A 24859-nucleotide genomic window follows, 5' to 3' on the forward strand; every position below is an offset into this window, starting at 1 on the left:
CTCGGGTGGCCAGCTCAGGTCGACTCAGCCTCCCACCCTTCTGAGGTTGATGAAATGAGTACCCAGCTTGCTGGGGAAGGTGACAACTGGGGAAGGCAATGGCAAACCACCCCGCTATAGTCTGCCAAGAAAACATTGCAAAAGTGGCGTCCCCCCAAAGGGTCAGACATGACTCGGTGCTTGTACAGGGGACCTTTCACCTTTCACATGATGTATTTTCAGTCACAAAAATTACACTTATACAATTAGAAAATCCTAAATCTACCAACCATCTAACTTTATAGAACATTAGTCTTACTACCATTTTCAGCATCTGCTCACCACCATGTCCAGCAGTGAGTCTGCTTTATTACATAAATAAGTTTTCACATATTAATTGAAATTGTGTATATACACAGTGACTGTATAGAAAATGCTGACTGTTGACTGATGACATAATATTCAGATCCTTGGATAATTGGTTGTTCTTATGGATGACCTACAGCAGGAGGTGAATGAAAATGGTGTACTTGCCTTGTCTCTGTTAAACTACTCAATATCACAGCTGAACAATTTTTGAGATACTATTTTGCAGTAATTCTATTCTTTTCTGAGTGGGATTCCCATCTGTGATGGTAGGGAAGAAGTGTTTGAATCCTTAGGCACTCTGATGTGGGTGCCCTAGGACTTGGCCCTCTGTCCTATTCTCTTTAAGACCTACATGAAGCTGGTGGGAGAGATCATCAGTCAGCTTGGAGTGAGAGATTATCATGTTGATGATACCAGTTATCTTTGGCCAACTTGGGCCAAGCAGGAGATGTGGTAGAAATCCTGAAGTGCTTGACGACTCTGAGGGATCTCTTTTTCTGTCTATTTCATAATGAATCTATTACATGAGTAATACAGTGGCCAGGATGCATTATCCTGTCAATGTCATGCAGTTTTATCTATTTTTTTAATCCAACCAAAAAAGTTTTTAAAATGGAGTAATTAAAATCTCTTATGTCATAATTTATTTACTAAATATAGAGGCAGCATCTTCTAGACAGTATGCACAATAAATTGAAATCAATACGTTATTTAAATGAATATTAGGAACAGTGTCATAAAACAGAAGAAAAACAGGCAAGCTCCTGACCAGTGCAAAAGCAAACTTGGCTTCCAAAACAATATTGTGTTAGCGTCAGAAGAATTTTCCTTAAAAAGGAATTCCAAAGTTGTGGTGCCACCAGAATGAAAGCTTTCTCTTTGCTATATATATAAAACACACCTTTCCTATAGATTAAACAATGAGATGCACCTTCTGCAATGTTAATTTTCAACCTGAGGGTAAAGTTTCTTTCATATATTTGGAATTTATGCCATGTACTGTTTTTAAAGTATGCTCCAACAAATTAAATTGGGTCAATAGCAATTAGGTAGCTACTCAGAACAGATATAATATGGTTCCACCTAGACTTTTTAAGTATCTTTGAGTATCTACTCCTTGTCTGAGTCGAATGGTGGGATATAACTAGTTTCAGACAGTAGATAAACCACATAAATAAACCAAATATATGAATACATACCAATTGTGTAAAATAAATAAAATTAATAATCAATACTTATATATCAATTGAGAAATTTGGAAGTTGCAGCCCCAACAGACACGGAACATGTCAGGTTGGAAAAAACTGTACCAGAATTCTAGCAGCCCAATATTATTGTATTAACTGAAGTATCCCAACTATTTTCAAAGACAGCCCTATATACCATAATTCATAGAAATTACACTGCATTATAGAAATCCTGGTGTTTACCAGAGGATGAACCCCTGTGGCCAGACTACTGTTATACAGGAAAGGAGGAAGGTAAGGAACCAACCAAAATTGGAGAAGGTGCTTCAAGTTAATGAGACACTTGGACCTCTAGTGACAATATACCAAGGAGCATCACAGGTTGGGTGCTTTGCATGTCTATTTCTAGCAATGTTTCACTTCAGTCCATGCCTTCTTCAGCACTGCTAGTTCTTTGCCCAGAATCCCAAAGCTTAGGGCACAATATCTACCAGTTTCACACTACAACTTTCAACAGAAGTAGATAGCAAAGAGCAGCAAGTTATGCTCTTCTCTTTCAACCCATAACAGTTACCTCCACCACATTCAGGAAAAGACACCACCACCACCACCACCACCACCACCACCATCATCATCATCATCATCATCATCATCATCATCATCATCATCATCATCTTGCAGAAAAGAACTTCTTGCACAATAATCCTTCAACCTCTCATCTGAAAGGTAACAGTGATAGCTTAAAACTCCATGTACTGTTTTCAATGAAGTTTGTAGCTTACCTGAAGATTATCATACCATACTGCTGAAAATCAGATCGAAATAAAACAAAAACAGCTTTAACTTTTTGCTTTTGTGTGGCTTTTATTGCTAGACAATGGGATGAATTATTTTTGTTTAGCCCTCCTGTAGATTCAGATGCAGTTGAAATGGGGAAATATGCAATCCAGAGCAAATCAGGCCATTCCAAAAACTCCAGATACAACCTTTGAAATTACCTATTACCCATGTCTATTTTCTTTTTTTATATTAAAAATTACAATCACAATGATGAAAATGAATATAAACTAAAAAAATAAAAGAATAAAAAGAAAAAATAGAAGGTACAGAAAAGAAAAAGAAAATAGAAAAAAATAGAAAAGAAAAAATAATATAATAAAGAAAAAGAAAATAAATATATAAGGAAATAACATCTCCTTCATCACAAGTATAAACAATTTTAGTAACTTACCACCTTCTCTTAAAATACAACAAATGAATCCTTAAAGCCTTGATGTTTCAGTCCTGAATAGCAAAAGTCCATTAAGGGTTACCAAAGATAACATATCTATTTTATCTTTGATTAAATAAACCAACTTTATATTCCTTCCTTTTACATTTAACAATCTTGATCTTTAGACCCTTCAAATAATGTCCTAGAACTTGTTTTTTTTCATTTTTTCTTTGTCCCTTCTCACAACATTCTTCAAAGCTTTAACAAGTCTCTTTTGTAAATCCAATATAGGAAAGTTATCCAGGTCACTCTCATGGTTTGTAATTTGCATATCCCTTTTAATTATTAAGACATCAGCCAGTTTCTTTCGTATGTCCAGTGTAGCAACTTTTCCATATCATTCTTGTAGCCTGTCATTTTTAAATCCGCTTTCAGATCAGTTTGTCTTATCCGGTAAAATTTGTTCCTCTTCCATAATATCTTTTAAACACAGTCTATCTATAGAGGCAGGCACTCTTAAAATTAACTTCTGGGTCCACTGTTAAAAAATATCCTTCAATATCTCCAATGTTAAAATATTTTGCTCCATTCTGTATCAATAAGTCAAATTTAAGTGTTCTTCTCCTTTAATTGTAATCTTTAGTTCCTTCTAGTTCCCTCTAATGCCCAACCTTCAAAGTCCCATCCCATCATGTTTTTTCTAAAAGAATTCAAACCAAAAGCATTTTCCCATGGAAAGAATTCCTACAATTAATTCCAAAATCTTATTTCAAATCCATCTGGATTAGTCCATTTGTAATTTTCCAAAATCAAAGTTCTAATAACCCTTTTGCTGTTTATTCCCCCCCCCAATATTTATTTTAAGTCTTTAAACTTGTATTTAAAACTTCTTTTGCTAAGGATTGAAGGAAGCTCACCCAGTGTTTTCAGACTTGTCAATCCAAAGGTTCCTAACAGCTGAAAAGCAGTTAACAAGCAATTTCTGAAAGTGATTAGAAAAGGAAGTATGTGAACCCACTGTCCTTTTGAAGGTACTGACCATGGTTTGAGCAAGATGGCTATTCCATCGTCTCTCAGAGCTCTAAACCTACCAGAGACCACTGTCTTGTGGTCTCCTCCTGAGGAGCAACTGTCTGGAGCACTTGTGGATGATCTCAAGTCCTCTCCTTGTCTGGAGAGGAATTATGAAGAGGCAGTCTACTCGTTGGCACTTCATTCCGCCTTGGTCGTTGGCTCTGCTTTTAGGGAGCTGTCTTCAGTTTGCCATTTCTTCCCTGGAAATCTGTTACCCACGTCTATTTTCTATATTTAATTACAAGCTACATTACAGGTAGTCCTCCTTCAGCAACCACAATTGGGACCAGCAACTTGGTTGTTAAGCAAAGCGATCGCTGAGTGAAACCGTGACTGTGCTTACAATCTTTCTTCAGCTTTCCTTTGCTTTACAGATCTATGAAGGTCATAAATGTGAGGACTGGTTGTAAAGTTACTTTTTCATCACCATCGTAACTGCAAACGGTCACTGTACGAGGCAGTTGTTAAGCGAGGACTACCTGTAGCTTGTAATCATCACAGTCAATGTCCAGGTGAATATTACAGTCTACAATCCATCTTTTCCTCTCTCTCCCTCCCATATACCTATCATCCTCTACAACTGTCTATACCACAACCCTCCTGATTTGTCAGCCACCTTATCTTTTCTTGTCTCTCACCTGTTATCTGGCCTGTGATTGAAAGAATGGAGAAAAAAGAGGAATGTCTCCCCCCCACCAAGAAAAGATGTGTACTGAAGTACCACATGTGGACACAACTGGAGTGACTTACAAAGCAGCTGAACCTTCCTGGAAGAAATTGTGGCTGCTTTATTGATTTGAAGAGATGTAATTTGTACACAATCTTGCATGTTGCAAAACACCTCTTTTCAAGGATTGAACATCTCTATTTAAAACTTCAGCCCTATTTAAATTATATGCATTTTGAATACATGCATAGGGACGCGGTGGTGCTGCGGGTTAAACCGCTGAGCTGTCGATCAGAAGGTCGGCGGTTCGAAACTGCGCGGCGGGGTGAGCTCCCGTTGCTCGTCCCAGCTTCTGCACACCAAGCAGTTCGAAAACATGCAAATGTGAGTAGATTAATTGGTACCGCTTTGGCGGGAAGGTAACGGCGTTCCGTGAGTCATGCTGGCCACATGACCCGGAAGTGTCTATGACAACGCCGGCTCCAAGGCTTTGAAACGGAGATGAGCACCGCCCCCTAGAGTCGGACACGACTGGACTTTACGTCAAGGGAAACCTTTACCTTTACCTTTACTGAATACATGCATAGTTGCACCCAACATGATACTGGGTGCCAGCCACAATTTTCCTTTTTTCCCTGCATAATTTTATTTATTGTGTTAGCTAAAACAGAGTTCTGCAAAAAGAACCAAAGCCACAAGAATAAAATTTCTTATCAAAGCACAATTCTTTTTGGGTTGTTAATAATAATCATTTTATATGATCATGTATTGATACATACTTCTTTTCCTAACCTGTAATAGGTAACCTGTAATTTACCTGTAATCATTAGCACTTAGGGAAAAATGTATATTTATCAAGTATAGTTATTTCCTGGGTTTATTCCATGATAAAAATCAAGGCCTTATATGCACTTCCATTCAGGTACTGATTTACCATGACAATTGCTGTTTATAAGTACCAAATCTTATCTGTACTGTGGAGTTCTTTCATTGACGAAAAAAGGGATAGGTGGAAATGTGTATGTTAGATCAGTAGACAGAAGTCTGGTATAGTGGGTTAATGGCAGAAATCAATAGAGGATGAAGCATTGTTTAATGGCTGACATCTCCTTGATACATGACACCCAGAACAATGGAGTTAAAGCACATTTTGTTTATGGCACTCTAGATGAAAAGGTAGTAAACCACCACCACAGTAGTCCTTAGTCCATTAGATCTATACCCTGAAAGGTATTCAGAATAATAAGACAATTGCTGAGGATATATCACTGTTACAGGCCTCGAAAGTGGAGTCCAAATTGAGCAGATCAGTTGACTTTCTCCGCAAGTAAAAGTGGATAAAGTGAGCCACCTACAATTCTGACTTTGAAGGCAGAGCATAAGATGCTACAGAACAGGATTCAACATTTATGCTTATTCAGTCCAGGATCTCCTCCATTTGAGCTCTAGCTGCTGGCTTAAGTGTTTCTCCAGGTTCAACTCCCTGTTAAACCAAGGAACTGATCTGGTTCTGTTAGATTAGAGAAAAGGGGGCATTTAAGGAGTCACAAAGTCGGCCACCCAGACTGTTGCTGTATGCCACAGATTAGCCAAGGTTTAACAGTATCATCACAGATGTGTTGGGAAGCTCTCCAGACCCATTCAGGAACTATCCAGTTTCATTAAACACTAGACTGAACCATTTTAATCAGTCTTCCACCCCTGCAGAGATTTGTGCCATCCAACAGCTAAAGCTGACCATTCTATGTCTTCATGAAGCAGGGGAGTGGAGTGACTGCAGGGCATGTTCTGAAAAAGTAGGGAACTGGATCCAGGGACTCTTTAATCAAAGGAAGAGGAGGTGAATGGAGATGTACTGAACAGAACCGTAAAGGTTCATTGCATTGTGCTGCTACATTTTGAAGGGCCCTACTTTACCGTCTGTCTCCAAATCAACACAGATTAAGCATAATGTACCTGTTTTTAGGAACCATCCGCACAACAAAATGCTGCTTGAAACAGTAGTCTTCCTAACAGATACCATTAAACATAGTGAAAATTTTAAAAAAAGTATTTATAATCTGGCAGGTTAGGTAAAGGTAAAGGTTTCCCTTGACATTAAGTCCAGTCGTGTCTGACTCTAGGGGGCGGTGCTCATCTCCATTTCAAAGCTGAAGAGCCGGTGTTTGTCTGTAGATACTTCCGTGGTCATGTGGCCGGCATGACTACACGGAACGCTGTTACCTGCCCGCCGAAGCGGTACCTATTAATCTACTCACATTTGCATGTTTTTGAACTGCTAGGTTGGCAGGAGCTGGGACTAGCAACGGGAGCTCACCCCATTACCCGGATTCGAACTGCCGACCTTCCAATCGGCAAGCTCAGCAGCTCAACTTATTTGCAGTTTGTATTAGCCAATGTGTTTGTGCTTGTGTGTGTGTGTGTGTGTGTTAACCACAGATTTGTAAAGGATGTCTTTATACCAAAAAACACCCCAGATTGGTCAGAAAGTTAAAAGTTAAAATGCTTTGTTCCCACAGAAGGATTGACTGATCCTTCACATGTCCATCTAAAACTGTCTAAAAACCACAAAATATAATGCTCTTTCTTTCTTTTTTTTTTTTTGGAAAACCCAGAATATAAAAGTACCTACCTGAAAATGCCCTGCAGCCATTTCTAAAAGAAAGCTGGGGAGGAGAGGAGAGAGAAATGGCTTTTTACTAGGACTGTGCAAAGCTTCCACAAAGCTTCCGGCTAAGCTCCCCTTCAAAGCTGCTTTGCAGGGCAGTGCTGCCCGGCTTCCTCCTTCTAAAGTGGAAAGTGAGAATCTCATCTTGCTTCACTTCCTGTTACTCTAAGCCTGAGCGGAAACCTCCCGTGGTTCTTCCAGTGACCTACAGGAAGTGGCTTCCATGAATCTGCAATGCGCAGGGGGAAGTCCCTTCCAGAGTTCCTGGATGTCCCAGAGGAAGAAATCAAACAGAATGTAAACACAAACTAGCAATCCAGTATTGTACATTGTGGGTTGTGTGTCCTTCCAAAATGGAAACTTTTGCTGACCCTACCCACTCAATAAATCCATCATTCTTCCTATGGTGACACATTTCAGTTGTATGGAATGCAATTCAAGAGTTCATTCCCATCTTTAAACTATGATGATCTCTGTCACACAATGTTAACACATTCACAGATATTAAACCTAAATAGTGGGAGAAGCCCATATTACAGATATAACTTTCTTTCCACCCATTTTACACCCCCAGCACAATGAAGTTAACAACCAACCCTTTTAAAACATTATATGTGATGTTCAGTAAATATTAAGAAAAAATTTCATTGAATAAGACTCATCTTAAGATCATAATAAACATATGTAATATTCTTCAAGATCTTTTGCTATGGATTTATTAATATGGGATATCCCATTCTTCATTCTAGAATTGTTAGAAGTAACTAATGTGCACCTTAGCAATATTTTTAATTTTCAATAACAAACAATACTATAGATTTAGATTCCATTCACCTTTTCATTCAAATCATAAAAATGTGGAAGAGTAGAGGGCCCAGGATTGAACTTTGTGGCACCCACCTTGATACCTCACTTGACATTAATATGGAGTCATTAATAATAATAAATAAGCCTGTTTATTATTTTAACCCCTGAGATCCAGACAACTCCCACTTGATGGTGTTCAGGAAGGCCTTAAAGACCTGGTTGTTCTCCTAGGCCTTGGAGTAGGGTGGATGGAAACCCCCTTGTTAGAGATTATTGATATTTTTTGTTTTTGTGTTTATGTCATCCAGATTGCCATTATGATATTTCTCTTACTGTATTTTTTTATTTATGCTGTTGTATTTGTATTCTGTTCTATATTGTGAGTGACCCAGGCTCACTCTGGAGTTGGGTTGTGCCAAAATCAAATAAATCAATAATAAATTTTATGAACCAGCTGTGAATCCACTTAATTGTTATGCCAACTACTTCACACCCAGCTTCCTAATCTTAATACCATGGAGCATTTTATCAGATGCTTTGCTGAAATAAAGAAGTATAGCACTGTCAAAATTGATTAAGGCTTAAGGTTAGAGTGAGGTTGGGCAAGCCATCTTCAGAAATCCAGGCTAACTTCTGTATTGTTCTCTAAGTGTTTAAGGTTCAGTTACACCAACAACTAGTTTCTGCAGAGCTCTATAAAGCCTTTCATTTGATCCTGGAGATTTAAACTCATTCAGAGTGAGCTAGAGGTGTTCCCTGAATATACTTCCATCACAGTCTTCAACTCTGTCCCTTCATTTTGCTCGTCAACACTTCTTGGTGGAGCAGGTAGCTCTGCCTTGAGTCACTTAAGTCTGTCTATCCTTTTTCTTTTACCATGTAGAAATAAGTTGTTTTCCTTCTTCTTAGCAACTTTCCCTATCCTTGTTCTGAGCGTTAACTTTCTTGCTACTACATGTACTCTTCCTTGAGACCCTGGCTCTCTTTCCATCAGACATGCACTTTTTTGGTTTTGGATTTTCACTAAACTGTTTCTCACACTGGCTTCTCCTGCTATCCCCCATTTTTTCTCTATAATAATAATAATAATAATTTAATATCATCTTTTTTAGGAACTTCCTCTTAAAGTGAGTTTGTTTTCCACTTTTCCTGCAGTGAAATCCTATTTATCATTGTTCTGAGTTTATATAAAAAATCTCTCTTTTTTTGAAATCCAAGATATACATTTGAAAAAAGTTAGCTTTAAATTTTCTTTAAAATTAAAAGCTCTAATATTCCATGTGGTATGGTTACTTTCCCCATATGCTCCTAGGGAAATATTTGGATTCACTTGACTAAGTCTTCCCTTTTGGTTAGTTTCTGCTCAAAGATAACTGATCATTTCCCCTTTTCTCTTCCCACCTAAAGAAAAAGTTGCCTACAAGACAAGCCAGGAATTTCCTGGAAAGACCATGTTTAGCAGAGTTAATATCGTAACAGTTGTCAGGATAATTAAAGTACTCCAAAGTCCACACCTCTGCAAATAGCTTTTGGAATGACTTGTTCAGTCCTGTTGGGTGGGTGGGTGGTAGCAGATGCCATATTGCTTTTATACGTTCTTCTATCTATTGTAATCCAACTACTGTTATTTTCAACTTTGCTAGGATTTACTGAACATTGCAACTGCTATTCCCTTTTTACTGCTTTTGTTCCTTTTGAACAAACTATATTCCACTCATGAGACAGATCCCATCAGAACTCTAGTACCTAATAAATTGTGTTTGCTTTCTTGTGATAAGAATTCAAGATCATCTTATTTTCCATACTGTGAGCATCACTGTATAGAAAATGAAGGTCATGAACTTCATAAACCTGTGTTCTTTCTGATTCAGTCCTATTTCATTCTACAGTTTACAAGTGTTTATCTGAGATCCCTAACTTATTTTTCATCACCCACTCTCAAAGAACAGTGTAAAGTCATCCTAATCAAACTTTCCATGCTTTGGCCAAAAATATTTTTATCGTTCCTTGTGAGGTGCAGCTACAGTAATAGAAAGGCTCATATTTCCTTTTGTTTTCTCTTAAGCTCTCAGGTTAGCTACTTTTATTTAGAGGATTTTTTTTTCTAAGACTCCCCATTAAACTTTTCCAATAAACTCCACTGGCTCATGTTAGATCTCCCTATTTGTTCACTTGTTGGCTGCCTTATATTTCTTCTACAGTCTCTGCTTAATCAGGAAACTCAAGAAGCTGTCACTGCCACCACTTCAATTAGCCTCTTCCCCAGCCTGAAAAAGTTGGTACATTAGTGATTCCCTTAATTGCAGAGAACTCTTAAGTGTAAATGTAAAGCCAAACTTAAAAAAAAGATGAAATACACAACTGGTCCACACATGTTTGTTAGTGCTTACTACTAAGCATTTATGAAGGAAGGATAATACAAATCAGATTTAAACTTTTTTTCCACATCTCAGTCCAGATGTGGATCCACCCAGTTTGTGCAACTTCTATTTACTCATGAAGAAAATTGTCACTAATGCCAATGAAGCTTTCCTATCAGAGCAAATGGAATTCCAGGGGAAGGGAATCTGGGCCGGGACTTTGCCAAAAGAAAGGATTAAGTCTCTCCCTATACTGTAATACTAATCTGGATTCTTCCATTGCAGCAGCTAATTTATAAACACAAACCGGGGGAAAATCCCTACTGTGGGGGCACTCCACTGAAAAGTTTAAAGTGCTCATATTCCACATACTCCAATTAATTGTTTGTGTATTGTACTTACCTGTCAGCACTAGTACACTTGAGCCACACATACTTGATGTACAAACCTTGCATGGATGTGCTCTAAGCTCACAGATAACGGCACAGAGCGACAAATGCAGCAGAATGTGTGATACGTCAATTGGGTCAGTAGCTCAGTGTTGTCCCAACATGCTTGAAGGTAAATGGTCAGTATCAGATTGAAAGGAGATTTAGGAGATAAGGAAAGGAAAGGAAAGTTGGAATATGTTAGCTTTTGTATTTGCTTTGTATAAAAATTAAAATGGCCCCCTTTCTTAAGATATTACAGTACCACTGTTGCCACCTTTGCATGATAACTGAAATAAACATGTGGCAAAAATGGTGAATGCTGTTAGGAAAAGGAGTGATGTGCCTCTCTTAAGAATCTTCAATGCAAGATGGTAAGTTCAACAACTTTCTGCATTAACCTGATGTTTGTATAGTTTTCTGTTCTTGGCAATTTATAACCAAGAAAGGCATAAAATCAAATCTTGCTATACTCAAAATAAATTATTGGCCAGTTAATTGGCTGCAATATTTTTGTAAGCAGGGAGGCCAAACTGCATAGCACAGCAAGGTACTGAAGGAGTCTGCCTTAGCCACAAATAATTGCTATTATGTTAAATTAAAGAGAATAATTTTGAGACATCATAATGTATGATGTCTAATAACACCCTATTTTTATACTATCTTTCTAAAATTGGAATGAAAATGACAGAACACACCCAGATATTACGTTAGCCTTGAAATAGCTGCATTTTGAGTAGCTTCCTGCCTTGAAGGCAACAGTGGTATGTCTCCTCCTGAAAAAGCTGTGTCTCATCTGGCCATGCTGGGTATCTTTCAGCTGGTATCCAACTCTCCTTTTGTGGAAGGCATGAAAAGTAGTTCTCATGTGGTCCAAAGAAGCAACCTAATAGCACATGATGTCTTTACCAGAACAAGGACAGGTGGATACTCTATCTCCTACCCCAAAGATTATCTGTTTTAGCCTTTTACCTAGAATGGGTGTGGAGAGGACACTACAGTAGCAATTTGAACATTGATCAATAGAATTTGCATTTACTACCCAAGAATTGCTGGAATTTTTTTGTGTTGGCTTCTTAGCTTTTCAACAGCAAATTGCTTATCACAGCTTTCTGGATTCCTGTGTGCTTGTGTGATCATTTCAAGTCCAGCCTGCAAGAAGAAGTTGATGGATGGTATTGGAGAAGGTGGTGGGACTGCAGCTGCAATGAATCTTGGAGGAAGTGGCTTATTTAATTTCCTTTCAATCATGTTTCAGTCCCAGGAATGGGACTGAAACTGAATTGGTCACTCATTGGGATGTTTGCAGTGGTTCCACTCCTACCTGAGTAGATAATTCCAGTTAGTGGCACTGGAGGATAGCTGCTCCTGTATGGGGCGTGATAGGGCTTAGTCATGTCTCCTCTGTTGTTTAATATCTATGTGAAACTGCTTAGCAAGGTCATTCACGCTTTAGGAGAGGTATCATTGGTGTGCTGATGATATATAATGTCTTAACCTTGGACCAGATAGATCTTGTGAATGTTTCTTACCCCATGTCTGGAGGCAGAAATGGACCGGATGGGACGGAACAATTAAATTCCAGTGCAATAGAATTGTTTGTCCTGAAGCTGTCAGAGTTGGTCACAACCCCTGTTCTCACTCTGGACTGAGGTGTTCTTCCCCTGAAACAGCAGGCCCCAGTTTGGGAGTTTTCCTGGACTCATGGCTTCTGTTTGAACAGCAGGTAGAGGATGTAGCCAGGGAAAACTTTGTCCAGCTTTGGCTGCTGTGCCAACTGTAGCATGTCTTGAAATGGGAGGCATTGGCAGCCATGACTCAGGCCCTTGTTATTCAAGACTAGATTGCTGCAATGAGTGTACTTTGAAGAGAATCCAGAAACTGATGCTGGTCCAGCTTGCAAGCTGGCAGGTGACAGCTGTTTCAGCAACACTACCTCTATATTGTTCATGCTACATTTGTGGCCCTATGCTTCTGAACACGGTTCAGAGGGCTGCTTTGGACTTATTGAGTCTTAAGTGGCTTAGGTCCAAGTTTCCCACAGGACCAAACAGAGTCAGCTCATCCTGTACCACCAGCCTGGGGAGCAAGGCCTTAGGTGCCCCTCACAGGATGTTAGAGGTATGGGGGCCCAGGGCAGGCTTGGTTGGAGGCCACCTGGTCACTTTGCAGCCCTCTGCCCTGAGGTCCAACTACTTTTAAGAGGCAGAGAAGAAACAGCTGCTCCGTGGGCTTGGGGAACTTAGGCAGCCTGTCTTTTTATAGCTTTCTTTTAGGATGTTTTTAATTGATTGTATTTATTATTTTATGAGGGCTTTTGGCTGGAGCCTGTAGAACTAGATAGGACATAAATTATGTATGAAAGTAAATAAATGAAGCAAAATCAGCTATGGTTTTACCTCCCAGCTACTTCTCCCTCTAAGCAACTTGCCTGACAAAAAATTACTGATGTTCAGGAACCTGCAGTGAGTTTTGTAAAATTTTGTTTGATCTTCTGGTTTAAAGTTGTCTCTCAACTGTTCTTTTGAAATACAATATTCTGCATCCAAGAATTTTCCACTAGAAGGCAATACTTGTAAGTATCTAAAGATTTACAAGGAACCATTCAGGGTCCAAGAGCCTTTAAAACAACAGAGAAGCACAGAAAATTCAGGAAGTTTCCTTATCCAAGTGAGCAGATAAATCTTAAACAGCATTTTAGCTCATGTGGGACAGATCTTCAAGGATGTTTATATCGTGTCAGTGTGATGACTGCCTTACTCATGAATTATACAACACATGCTCCAGTCCATTTTCCTCACTATTGTCTCCTAAAAAGTCAGATTTGTTTCCTGGTAGTTTTTGTAATGAATCTTTTGGGAAATTATACCATCTGTGCACTGTTGAGTATGTGGTCTTTCAATATTGTTGTAAATGTTAGTTTTACCTCTGAGATGCTGCTCAGAAAAATTCCAGGCTAAGTTATAAGCAGTTAAAATCAGGGAGAGGGAGGGGTTTCTTTTCCTTTTTTATATAAGGTGAAATTGACTAGATCATGTTCTCCAACTGGGAAATTGACTAAAGAATTGGCAAAATACTAAAACCATAATGAAAAAAGATGAGCATCCTGATCTCTCTAGACCAGGATTTCCCAAACTGTGCGGTGCACGTCCCTTGGTGTGGAGGTGTGAAGAACCTTTTAGTTACATTGTTACAGTAAATCTGCCTTTCCCAAAGTTTCATTGTACTGTTTTCATTGTTCATCTGTGTTCATTTTCGTGTTGGGTTTTTAGGGGAGGTCTGTACATTAAGATTACACTAAAGGGAGTTGTGATGGCAAAAAGTTTAGTAACCCCTGCTATAGACCTTGGTGAATAGAAAAGAAGTGATTCCTTTCATTAAAAACAAAATTACATTAAATATGCTGAAACAAATGTAGGCACTCTTGCAAATAGAACAGTGAATTAAATGCAAGCACAACAGCAATTCTAGCTTGCAGTTTGGACATTACTGGCCACCAGAGACATAAGGTCTGTCTAGAAAAGTTGACTTCTTCTATAGTTACAAGGTGTATTTATCATGCTCATGTTCTAAACCCAATGGATTTTGTACTGTCCTTTGGTATATGCTGAAGAGCACTTCATGCATGAAAGAGGATCCAGTGGTGATCCTGCCCTATGTTCTGTAAGGTAATTTCATTGATTAGACCTTCAGTTCAGAGTTGCAAAGAAGACCCTTGTAGACTGCTTCCTTGCACATGTACTGTGACATGTTTGAGACTCTGGTTCATAGCAAACTCCACTTTAATATTGGAAAGGGCCAGAAGCATCAGAAGCTGCTGAGTAATGACTGAGTCCCAGGAACCATGATGTTTCTTAATGTACTGTTTTAAAGATTTCTTTAATCAGATTGCAATTAAAATGCTAAATTCTCTCTGCATCAGGAACCATTTATTAATATGGATTGCTGATTACTTATGGCAAATACATCCCAAGGATAAGGACCTACTGAAAATGAACTTTCCTAAACTTGTAAACCCATCAGAGAAAAGCCACTCAAAATCTCATGCATTTGCTGGATGTTCTTTTGTTTTCTTCTACTAAATTCATTCAGGATACAGCGACATGTAATGTTGGCCTTTGTACCCTTTTTAAGGATTTTTTTTGCCAGAATGTTTTTTTGTTGGGTTTATTCTTATGTTGCCAGCCAAGTCTGAGAAAAGCTCGCCCTAGAGGAGGGTGGTTTTTTTCCCTTAGATCACTAAACTTTTCCAGGGAGACAGAGCCAGAGCAGCATGTTTTATTTCAACTTTTTATCCATCATGGAAACTTTTTATTTCAACTTTTTATCCATCATGGAAACTTTTTATTTCAACTTTTAGTTGAAAGGGCCCTTTGTACAGAGACTGGGTTGTGTGAAACAAGCCTACAGTATTCACTGGACTTGCATTGTTTCCCATTAGTGGCAATTTCCAGGTATGCGGACTTCTAATGCCAGAATTCCACCACCAGCATGGCCATTGATGAGAATTCTGAGAGTTAAGCCCACAAACCTGGGAAGTTGCCAAGGTTGGGAAACACTGCACTAGAGAAAGTGAGATTCCTTGAAAATACAGTATGAGGTTTTGGAACAGTGTGTGATGTAATTTGCAGTGAAGGGAGCCCCTGTGATAAGATTATTTTATGGCCCAAAGAAAGGAAGTCAGCAAAAGGAATGATGATACCTGTCCCTTTGTAAATATCATGGAGCTGATTCTTGGGTATTGAAGGAGAAATATAATCAATTAATTAACTGCATTTGGCATAACATGCTTTATTGCACTGTTGTGGCTGTCATCTTGACTTTTTTAACCACACCCTGCAGACACCCCTGTCTTCCTCCCTCCCTGTCTCATTGTGTTTTACATCAACAATTGAACACTCTCGGTCAGCATTGCCATTGCAGCATGCTAGAGCAACAGAGAAACAAATCAAGGCTAAAATTTCATGGAAGGTTAGGGATCAGCATGACATGGATCTATCTGTCTGTCTGTCTGTCCATCCGTCCATCCATCCATCCATCCATCTATCCCACTTGCGATGAGAGGAAATATACTCCAAATAACCCAGTTCTCCCCAGGCCTTTTCCATATCCTATGGTTGCTTAGGAAAAACAATAGACAATCAGTATTTGTATATCTGGCATTTGCAACATTAACTTTGTTATTGCAGTAGTTATCCTGTTGGTTTGGACTTAGAGGAGTTTGTGGAGAAGCAACTCAGAAGTTGATGAGAGGACTATTTAGACTGAGGGAAGTTGAAGGCAAGGACTATCTACTTTTCTCTTTGGCCTTGGTGGAATTAAGGGATAAGTGGTCCTTGTCCAAACAGATTATTTATGCATTTTAATCTATGGGAGCTATTTTCTGTGTAATTGTGGTTCCAACTGATGATGTTTTATTCATGTAACATCCTTTATAAATATTATTTCATATAATAATGGATTCACACAGGCAGAGGATATAATATCATAATAGAAGCACATAAGGAGGAAAAGAAGAGGCAGTTTTCCTATGGAGACCTCCAAGTACTTTATTTACATTTTAATATGTATTAATGTAAGCAAGTTGTTCCAAATTCCCCCCTGAGAAGCCAACTTGTTCTGATGAATTTCTGACATTACATACTGTCCACAATTTTAGAACAAGTACTTAAGGTAAAGGTGGATTATTATCTTTGCTGGTTCTATTTTTTGCAGTCTGTGGACCATGGAGATTATGGTCTACCTTGGAATAGAAAAAAAATATTGATGAACTAGAAATGCATTCAGCCTTCAGTCCCAACGTAAGAATCTTTATCTAATTAATAAATAATAACAATCATTTAAATTAATGTAATTGAGGGCATGTATCTTTAGGAACAGGGTTTTTAGTAACAAGATTACTTAGCACAGATGGAACTGGATTTCCTGATAGTCAGGAAAGAGCAAAATCCATGAAGTTCTGTAGAGTAGCACACTGCTTGCTGTGTCAGTGCAGCTTTGCTCTAATCCTATGTGACATGACATTTAACAATGCCAAAATGTGACATAATTGTTATAATGAAGCCCAGTTTAGAGTATAGCTTCAAGCCTCAATAATAGCAATTGCATCACTGGATTTTGATAAGCAGCATTTTGGAATACAGTTCATCTCTGTCTCCCCTTCCACTAACATATGAACTTCCATCTTGCTGTGATGGTAAGCTAGTTAAAGATTAAGGAACACTAGAAAACACAGTTTTCCCAATATCTCTGATAGATGTCAAGGAGGAGTAATGGGGAGGAGTTGTGCCTCTTCAGGTTTCTGGCAATATCATTGGGTGGCCAAGGCCACTTGGTATCACCACTACATTTGGAATATATATCATTGGAATGACATATGAAATATTAATTTTTGATTAATCCAGTTATGATATAAACCCGAGAGTGATTATCACTCCTTTATTCTTTTCAGATTAGAATTCCACTAACGGAAAATAATTATTTAGCTACGGAAAATAATTATTAAAAAATTCAGTTCTCTTAAAGTGTCTCAGCTAAACTTTAAAGGATTGCTTGTCTGTGTCTTGTACTGTGACCTGTCTCTCTTATAGTGACCAGCCCAGTTTTCCAATCCAAGTCCGTAAACCTTATACATACCACACATCTTGGTGCATATACCAATAAAGAAGTTTGCCCATCATTCATATACTCTTTGTGAGTCTACTCTACAAATAATAGTCTTTCCTAATGAAGTTAAGTTTCTACGTGTTGTCAAAACCTTAAAATTTTCTGATGACATGTTTCTTTTTATGTATCGAAAGCTTACCATTTTTGCAGACTGGACAACACTGTTCTGGTTCATAGACTGGGTTGACACATTCAGGGACGGCACAGTCTGCTACAACACAGTGAACTTCATTGCTGGGCTCACAACGGCACCATTCGCATGGCGAGGGCTGGGAACAAAGCTCAAATTAGCCCATTTCAACCCTTCTGGTAGTTCAGTAAATAAAGATACTCTAATCTTGAGTTATACATTTCACTTAACTTATTCATTGCACATATTTGGATAACACAGTATATGTATATGATGTTATAAAATGACCTGTTTGGCATTTAACACTAACTCACAAAGATTCATCATAAGGCTCCATAGCGATATTTGTTCCTGCTGCTTTTTGTGGTCGTGGAGCTGCTGACTAGTTAAAGGGCCTAACAGCTCACATTAGGTGGGACCTAACTTGCTTTTATTACTTGTGTTTTAACACCTCAGAGCAACATTACTTTCCTGCCATTGTTCCCCTGCAATCCCCTTTGGAGGAACGCTATGCTGCTGCCAACCGAGAGGTGCCGTCAAGCTTCAAAACCAAGAGCCCCGGATAGATCCACCCTCCATGAATTTATCAAATCTCCCTTTAGAGCCATCTGTGTTGGCGGCCATCAGCACATCTTGTGGGAATTAATTCCACTGGCTGATTGCATGAAGAAGTACTTTGGTCTGTTCTAAATCTTCAGGGGAAAACTCCTGGACCTAGCATTCTGAGAGAGGGAGCAAAACATCTCTCTGTCCACTTTCTTCACACCATGTATGATTATATATACTTTTATCATGTCCCCACACCTAGTCTGCCTAAGATGATAGGGAGAGACCACAGGATCTACTTCAAGGAGTTCTATAATTCTGTAAACAACTTGCCACCTCTGGATCACTTTAAGGGCACAATGAATGGCAGACCAGAAGCTCTGCCCTCTCATCAGATAATACAGGAAATGCATATAGCCCTTTCTTTTTCAGATGGAACTATGCTTTTATAAGCACAGAAAGCGTGCTGGCTTTCACAGAAGTCAGTACAAAGTCCTTCAAAGTGCAGTTTTAAAAAATGGCAATTGCAAACCTTTCAGTAGACAAGGATGAAAGCTTTAATCTTATTTATTTATTATTAATTAATTAAATCCTTTAAGGGATGTAGCATAAAACATTTCCTAGAAATTTGTGCTGAGATTGTCAGAATATATTCCTTAAACACTTGTTTTTTAAAGTCCCCATAATTTTGCTGACTTCCAGAACACAGTTCTAATTAATTTCTTTCTTATTAAAAGTGGATTTAATTGATCAGTTTCATGAAGCTGGATGCTGTAAAAGGGGTATTCTTTAGAGAATCTTGAATGTGGAATTGATCAGTTTCAAAATCATTAGGGGATAATTCCTTTATAACTTCATTGCTCTAATATATAGAAAGAAAAAAAGGAAAAATTAAAACATAATGAACACAAGCATAAAGTGAAAGCAAAAAGTATAAAATTATATGCATATGTAAGAAAATAAACCTCAGATTAAACCATGGCCATATGGGAAAATGTTAGATTTTTCTCCATGTGGTGTCATACAAGCTCATAGGGAGAGAGGGAATATATTTCATTCCTCCAAGTTTTAAAATCAGGTGACATTAAAAAAAAATTAGCTACAGTCCATGAAGTGGAAATCCAGATTTCTTCATACATTATTAAGTTCCAAATTATAAAAGGGATAATGGTATTCCTGCTCATGAATAATAACAAAGAGGTAAAAAGGAGAGGAGCAATAAAGGCAACAAGCTGACAGCAAAAGAATAAGATGGTCTTTCTTCCATATGTAAAAATTTAAATTCTGGTCTCTTTCCTTTTTGGGAAATGACAGCTCACACTGTATGTTTTATTTGTACATTTGTACATCCTTCTGCTAATAAGAATTTGGAATCACTTTGCAATGTAAGTTTCCCCATACAGGTTTTAGAGGCAACCTCAAGATAATTATTATCTGAATATCACAATGTGTTGTTACAGCTGTTGGAAGAAAACACACCTACACACACAATCCTAATGGGGGAAAATAATAGCTACTCTGCTGCATCCAAAGCCTGGGGATGCAAGCCCCCCCCCCTTCAAATGTTTTTCTTTTTCCTCAGAGGTAAATCCCACTTTGTTTTATGGAAACTTTGTGATACCTGCCTTCAAAACACACCAAAGGCAAGGTCTGAAATGTAATGTAATGAATGTCTTCCTTAAAAGAACAGAGGAAATTATGTAAGAATTGGAAACATTCTTTTCCCCTTAAATTGGATTTTGGACCAAGCCAGCATTTGGCTAGCATTCTCTTCAAAAGCCACTCGCAATATTTTAATTCATCTAATGGAGGCAGGAAATACATTTCCAGGAAGGGTAATATTTGTGCGAGTACCCAATTGTGTCATTTGTCCTATGATGTCGTGTCATTTTGATAGCACTGTGGCTTACTACGGATGCCTATGGAAGGCTATTAAGTTTCTGGAACTACTCTGACTTGCATTGATGATAACCCTGTCATCATTCTGAGATGAATGGCAGGATTGCCTCAGGAACATCAAGGCTTTTCCTAAAAAAAAATTCCCTTGAATAAAAACATCCAAGCAAGTCTCCAAATTATACTAGGTTGTTCATACAGCTAATTTAAAGAAAAGCTTTCCAAAATAATGAACCCAGGAACAAAATATCCCAATATTTAAAAGAGTGGCTTTGTTTGGTTTGTGGAGTGCTAATTGTCCAAGTAGGCTCACTGCTTCTACTGCCTCAACTTTTAATCCTCAACTTTTCCTTTTGACAGTAATCAGCCTGTCTGACCAGTGTTCTTCTAAGTCAACTCCCAGAAGAAGATACATATTTTTCATTACAAATGCTGAATGGTTTTGCTCTTTTTTTCAGCTGCACACTCATGCTGAATTCTTGCAAGCAAAAAGACTTGCAGTTCATCTCAGAAATGCTCTCAGTTTCTCATGAATCAGTTCCCAAAAACCTCATGTCAACCCTGAAATTAGCTATTTAAAGCTTCCCTGTTTTCTTACTATTGGCAGTTTGCAACCCTTATTTTGACTTAGTTTCCTTGTAACCTTTGCAGTTCAGATAAAAAGTTGTTGTCCTTACATTAAAAGCAAATTCTATGTGATTTAGATCACCCAATTATCATTCCAACTTCATGGAGCTTCTGCTTCTTGTTTCATCTATCTATTTTGCATTCAAGAGCACTGATAAAAAAATAATATGCTGGTCTATAATTGTAATAAAGATTGATTTTTACAGAAATAAAAATATTTTGTTAAAGGATCGACAAAGGAATTATTGTCACTACACCCAGAAGTTGGTGGCTGTGACCCTCAAATATTTTAAGCTAGGGTTTGTTTGTTTTATAATGTAAGGGAATTTTCTTATTTGCATGTCCCGTAGGATTTGCTTTTCACTGACATATATCACTAATTTTTGAAAATATCAGGAGATGCGCTGTACCACCCCTTTTCAGTAAGGCTGTAGCCTAGTTTTTATACATTGGAGGTGGAAGAGCATCAATAGATAGAAACATGACACCAAATGACTTTGTTTTGAGTAAATGAGACATGACAGATACGTTTTTTGGTTCTGCACTATGGTATCTGAAAATAACCCAGAACAAAAAAATGATGTATGACATTGAACGCAATTGTCAAGATGAGAGAAAATCACACCACTCTAATTTTTAACGAACTTTTCAAATCTCAAAAATCTGTTTTGAGATATTTTGGAAACACATTATTTTCTATCTCATTATATTCAGGGGGGGTTTTCTGAGTTTCAGTTCTGCGTTATAAATCACAATTCTCCCTCCTCTCACACACTAATTGTTCTTTATTCTAAGATAATTTCCCATCATCTGTTCCCAGTACTTTTGCCTCTTTTGTGCAAGAATAGTACAAATCCTTCTGCCCCAGAAACTATGAAGCAGGAAGAGCTTTCATATGCCATAGACTTAAGCAAGAACCATTAAGACTGCACGCTAAATAACCTTCTTAGAGATATGTTAGAGGTATGTTCTACTGACCGTATCTTTGAAAATATCTCTATTGACTGCGTGCCCTGAAGCAGGCAAAGAGGCCAGCAAAGAACAGAGAGAGCTTCTGGGTAAACAGAGTACAGGTGCCCTCCATATCTGTCCTCCATATTTCTGTCTAACCAAAAGGCACAAAAGGTCTGTTACCAGGAAAAGAGATTAGGATTTACCCCCTGAAAGATGAGATACACATACCCACTTACCCACACCGAAGTTAGATTGCTAGATTCTGTAGTAGTTGGGTAGATATGTCTATACCATTTTAATCTAACTGTGCTGAGTCCTTGAAGGTTCTGCTGTTAGCTAGTTACTTAGCATAGGGGATCATGAATCAGGCTACTAAGGGTTTTCAAAAGATCTCCTACCACGGACTCATACTCACTTACAGTGCTAAGGTGCTGTCCAATGAATGGAAAAGACTGAGAGGGGCATCAAAATTCACTTCTCATTGAGAACTGAATAATGCGTTACCCAAATAGGCATGGATTTTGGAGTCTAAGCACAGAGTATTTTTACCCATTTCCCAGGAGCTGATGGGCTTTTCTATTAGCCCTCAGACAGCTGAACCACTCCTTTTGTGGCCATGAATACCAGTCTGAACTTGGGACAAGTCACCCAGGGATAATAACCCTTTCCCCAACAAATGGTTTTAGCTACAGAAGTTGAGTTTCCCAGGGGTTGCCTATATATGCCTACCTGCATGGTTACAAATGGATAAACTATATACCACTTCCATAACTCCAAAAGGAAATATATAGAAAGCAAAACAAAAATTCTGGCTTTAAACGTAGATCACCTGCCCAGTTCTCACCGACAAGACAATCTCTGGAATGCTCCTCTGAGTTTGAGTTGCTTTAGTTCTTGTTTTACTTTTAAGCTTTCATGGTAACCTTTTTAAAGATTTCATTTTGCAGTATTTCTTCAAACTGTTGGATTACATTTTATTCCTTAGGGAAAGTTTCATGGATGGATATGAATGCATTAGAAAAGTGGTGAATAAATAGCTTAAGCAAGCAAATTAATAAACAAGCCATTAGAATTCTTTTGACCTAAAGTGGAAGATGGTATTTAACACTGTGTTGTGATGCTTATATCCGTAGGTAGAGCCTCGTGTGGCGCAGAGTGGCAGGCGGCAGTACTGCAACCCAAACTCTCCCCGCGACCGGAGTTCAATCCCAGAGGAAGCTGGATTTTTGGGTAGCTGGCTCAGGTCGACTCAGCCCTCCATCCTTCTGAGGTCGGTAAAATGAGCACCCAGCTTGCTGGGGAAGGTGACGACCGGGGAAGGCACTGCTGCCCAGCTAGGAAGTATATGTAGTGCATTGACATGTGCATTGTGAGTGTGTGTCAATACATTGTTATATATCCTGTTTGGTGGCATGTGGAGAACAGTATGTTGGCTTGCAAGGTATTCTCTTGCAAGCCTCTAGGCTTACATAGACTAGTGTGAGAATGCTTGGGGGTAAAACAGGGCTTTGGTGGCACTTATATTATACTGGCCCAAAACGAGTCAAACTGACCTGTCCTGTTTTACCATGCACAGGGAATGCCTCGCGTATAACTAAGGCTGATAACTTAATCTATGTATTCTCTAAATTACAAAAGAAGTGTTATGCAAAAACCTCAATTGACCAAAGTCACAATGGACAGCAGAGGTAAAACGCTACAGGCCCGTCTGGTGATGACCACAGCATATGGAAGACTGCAACTTGGAACGTAAGTGGAGTAAATGGGAAAGAGCCTAAATTAACACATGGAACCAAAAAAAGGATAAATAAATAAATAAATATGTTGTGGGTCTGTGGAGCTAAGAAAAGGGGGAAGTAATTTAGAACGATGGTGGTCTGATCTTGTGGATAAGATTCGATAAATACATGCAAGGAAGGTTTAATTATGAATGAAAACGTATGTCAAAAAGTATGAGCTGGTGTGACCTAGGCAGTTGTGGGTGCATGTGAAAGTAGGAATTCATAGGATAATGATTCTGAATGTTAGCGTCCGAGAGAAAACTGATAAAAAGGAATTTATAAATGATGTGAGAAAGATAAAAAATGGTAAGGTTTCAGGTTTAAATGGTATAACTGAAGAAATGAATATGGAATGTTGTTTGCTTAGGGAGTGGCTGTGCAAGTTGTTTAATGTGTGTGGGAAAACTGCCTCTGTGCCTAGCAATTTGAAGAATGTCAGGACAGATAGATACTCTGATTTTTATTTTTACTCTGATTTTTATATCCATTTATTAAGAGTAATGATACATTTATATATTGTATGTTTGTTGTTTTAACTGATTATTTATTTATTATAAACCACCCAGAGTCCCCCGATGGGAGGAGATGGGCGGGGACAAAATCAATCAATCAATCAATCAATCAATCAATCTTCTATACAAAGGAAAAGGATGGAAAATTCTAGTTTGTGAAGTAGGCCTGGGCAGGGCTTGGCCAGATTCAGACTGAAGAGGGGCAAGAGATGGCAGTGACCCAAATTAGGGAAATGCAAGGGAGTCAGAGCTTTGCTCTTCAGGTCATATAGAAATACGTGACTGTGAGAAAGAAACTTTACTGTACATTGCTTGATTTAGCAAAAGCATACGAGAAGGTGAATAGGCTTGAATGTTTTGCTCAGTTGTGGATGTGAAGGTTGGTTGCTGAATACAGTAAGAGTAGGATATGATGGGAAGGAAATCATGCAAGCAAATAAAGGGAATGGTTAGCAAATGGTTTGATGTTAATCAGGGAGAACTTAAAAGGGGTTGTGGCCAGGTTAAGGTCTCACCACATACATCTTACGCAGTGTGGGGTTTTCCATGGATAAGTCACGCAGTAGGCAATATGCTTCAGGGACCTGGTGGGCTTTGGTTTCTACTTGCTTCAATGTATGGGATAGTTAATGCCCATACATAAAAGAGTTGTGAGACAAAGTTCATTCAAGAGCAGAAATAATTCTATTGCTCTTTAAATAAGAACTTAACAAAAATATTTTTTTAAAAAATAAGCACTCCAAGAAAGTAAAATAAGGAAATAATGCACTGTATAGCAATTAGTAAGCTTTGATGCCACATACCACTTTATCAGTTCTAAGCTTTAAATTTCAGCATAATCCCACACCAAGATAGGCATAATTTTACCCACTTTTGGCACAGCCGGTAAGGGACGAGGTTGAGGAAGATACTACATTCGCTCTTGTCTCTCTTCCTGTTTGGGGGTGCTTGTTTTTCATGCATAAACCTATGGCATATATGTGCTTAAGGCAGCC

At 38.4% G+C, this 24859-nt stretch overlaps 1 protein-coding gene across 1 annotated transcript in view; it reads right to left on the reverse strand.

Annotated features, from left to right (window-relative positions):
* The window catches only part of VWC2L (von Willebrand factor C domain containing 2 like), an 89796-nt gene that overhangs the window by 43120 nt on the left and 21817 nt on the right, over positions 1-24859 (reverse strand). The window contains exon 3 of the mRNA XM_063291682.1: positions 17558-17687. Coding sequence (XP_063147752.1) covers positions 17558-17687 — 130 coding nt within the window. The remainder of the gene's footprint in view (positions 1-17557; positions 17688-24859) is intronic.

The sequence above is a fragment of the Candoia aspera genome, chromosome 1, assembly GCF_035149785.1.
Source record: "Candoia aspera isolate rCanAsp1 chromosome 1, rCanAsp1.hap2, whole genome shotgun sequence".
Lineage (NCBI taxonomy): Eukaryota > Metazoa > Chordata > Lepidosauria > Squamata > Boidae > Candoia > Candoia aspera.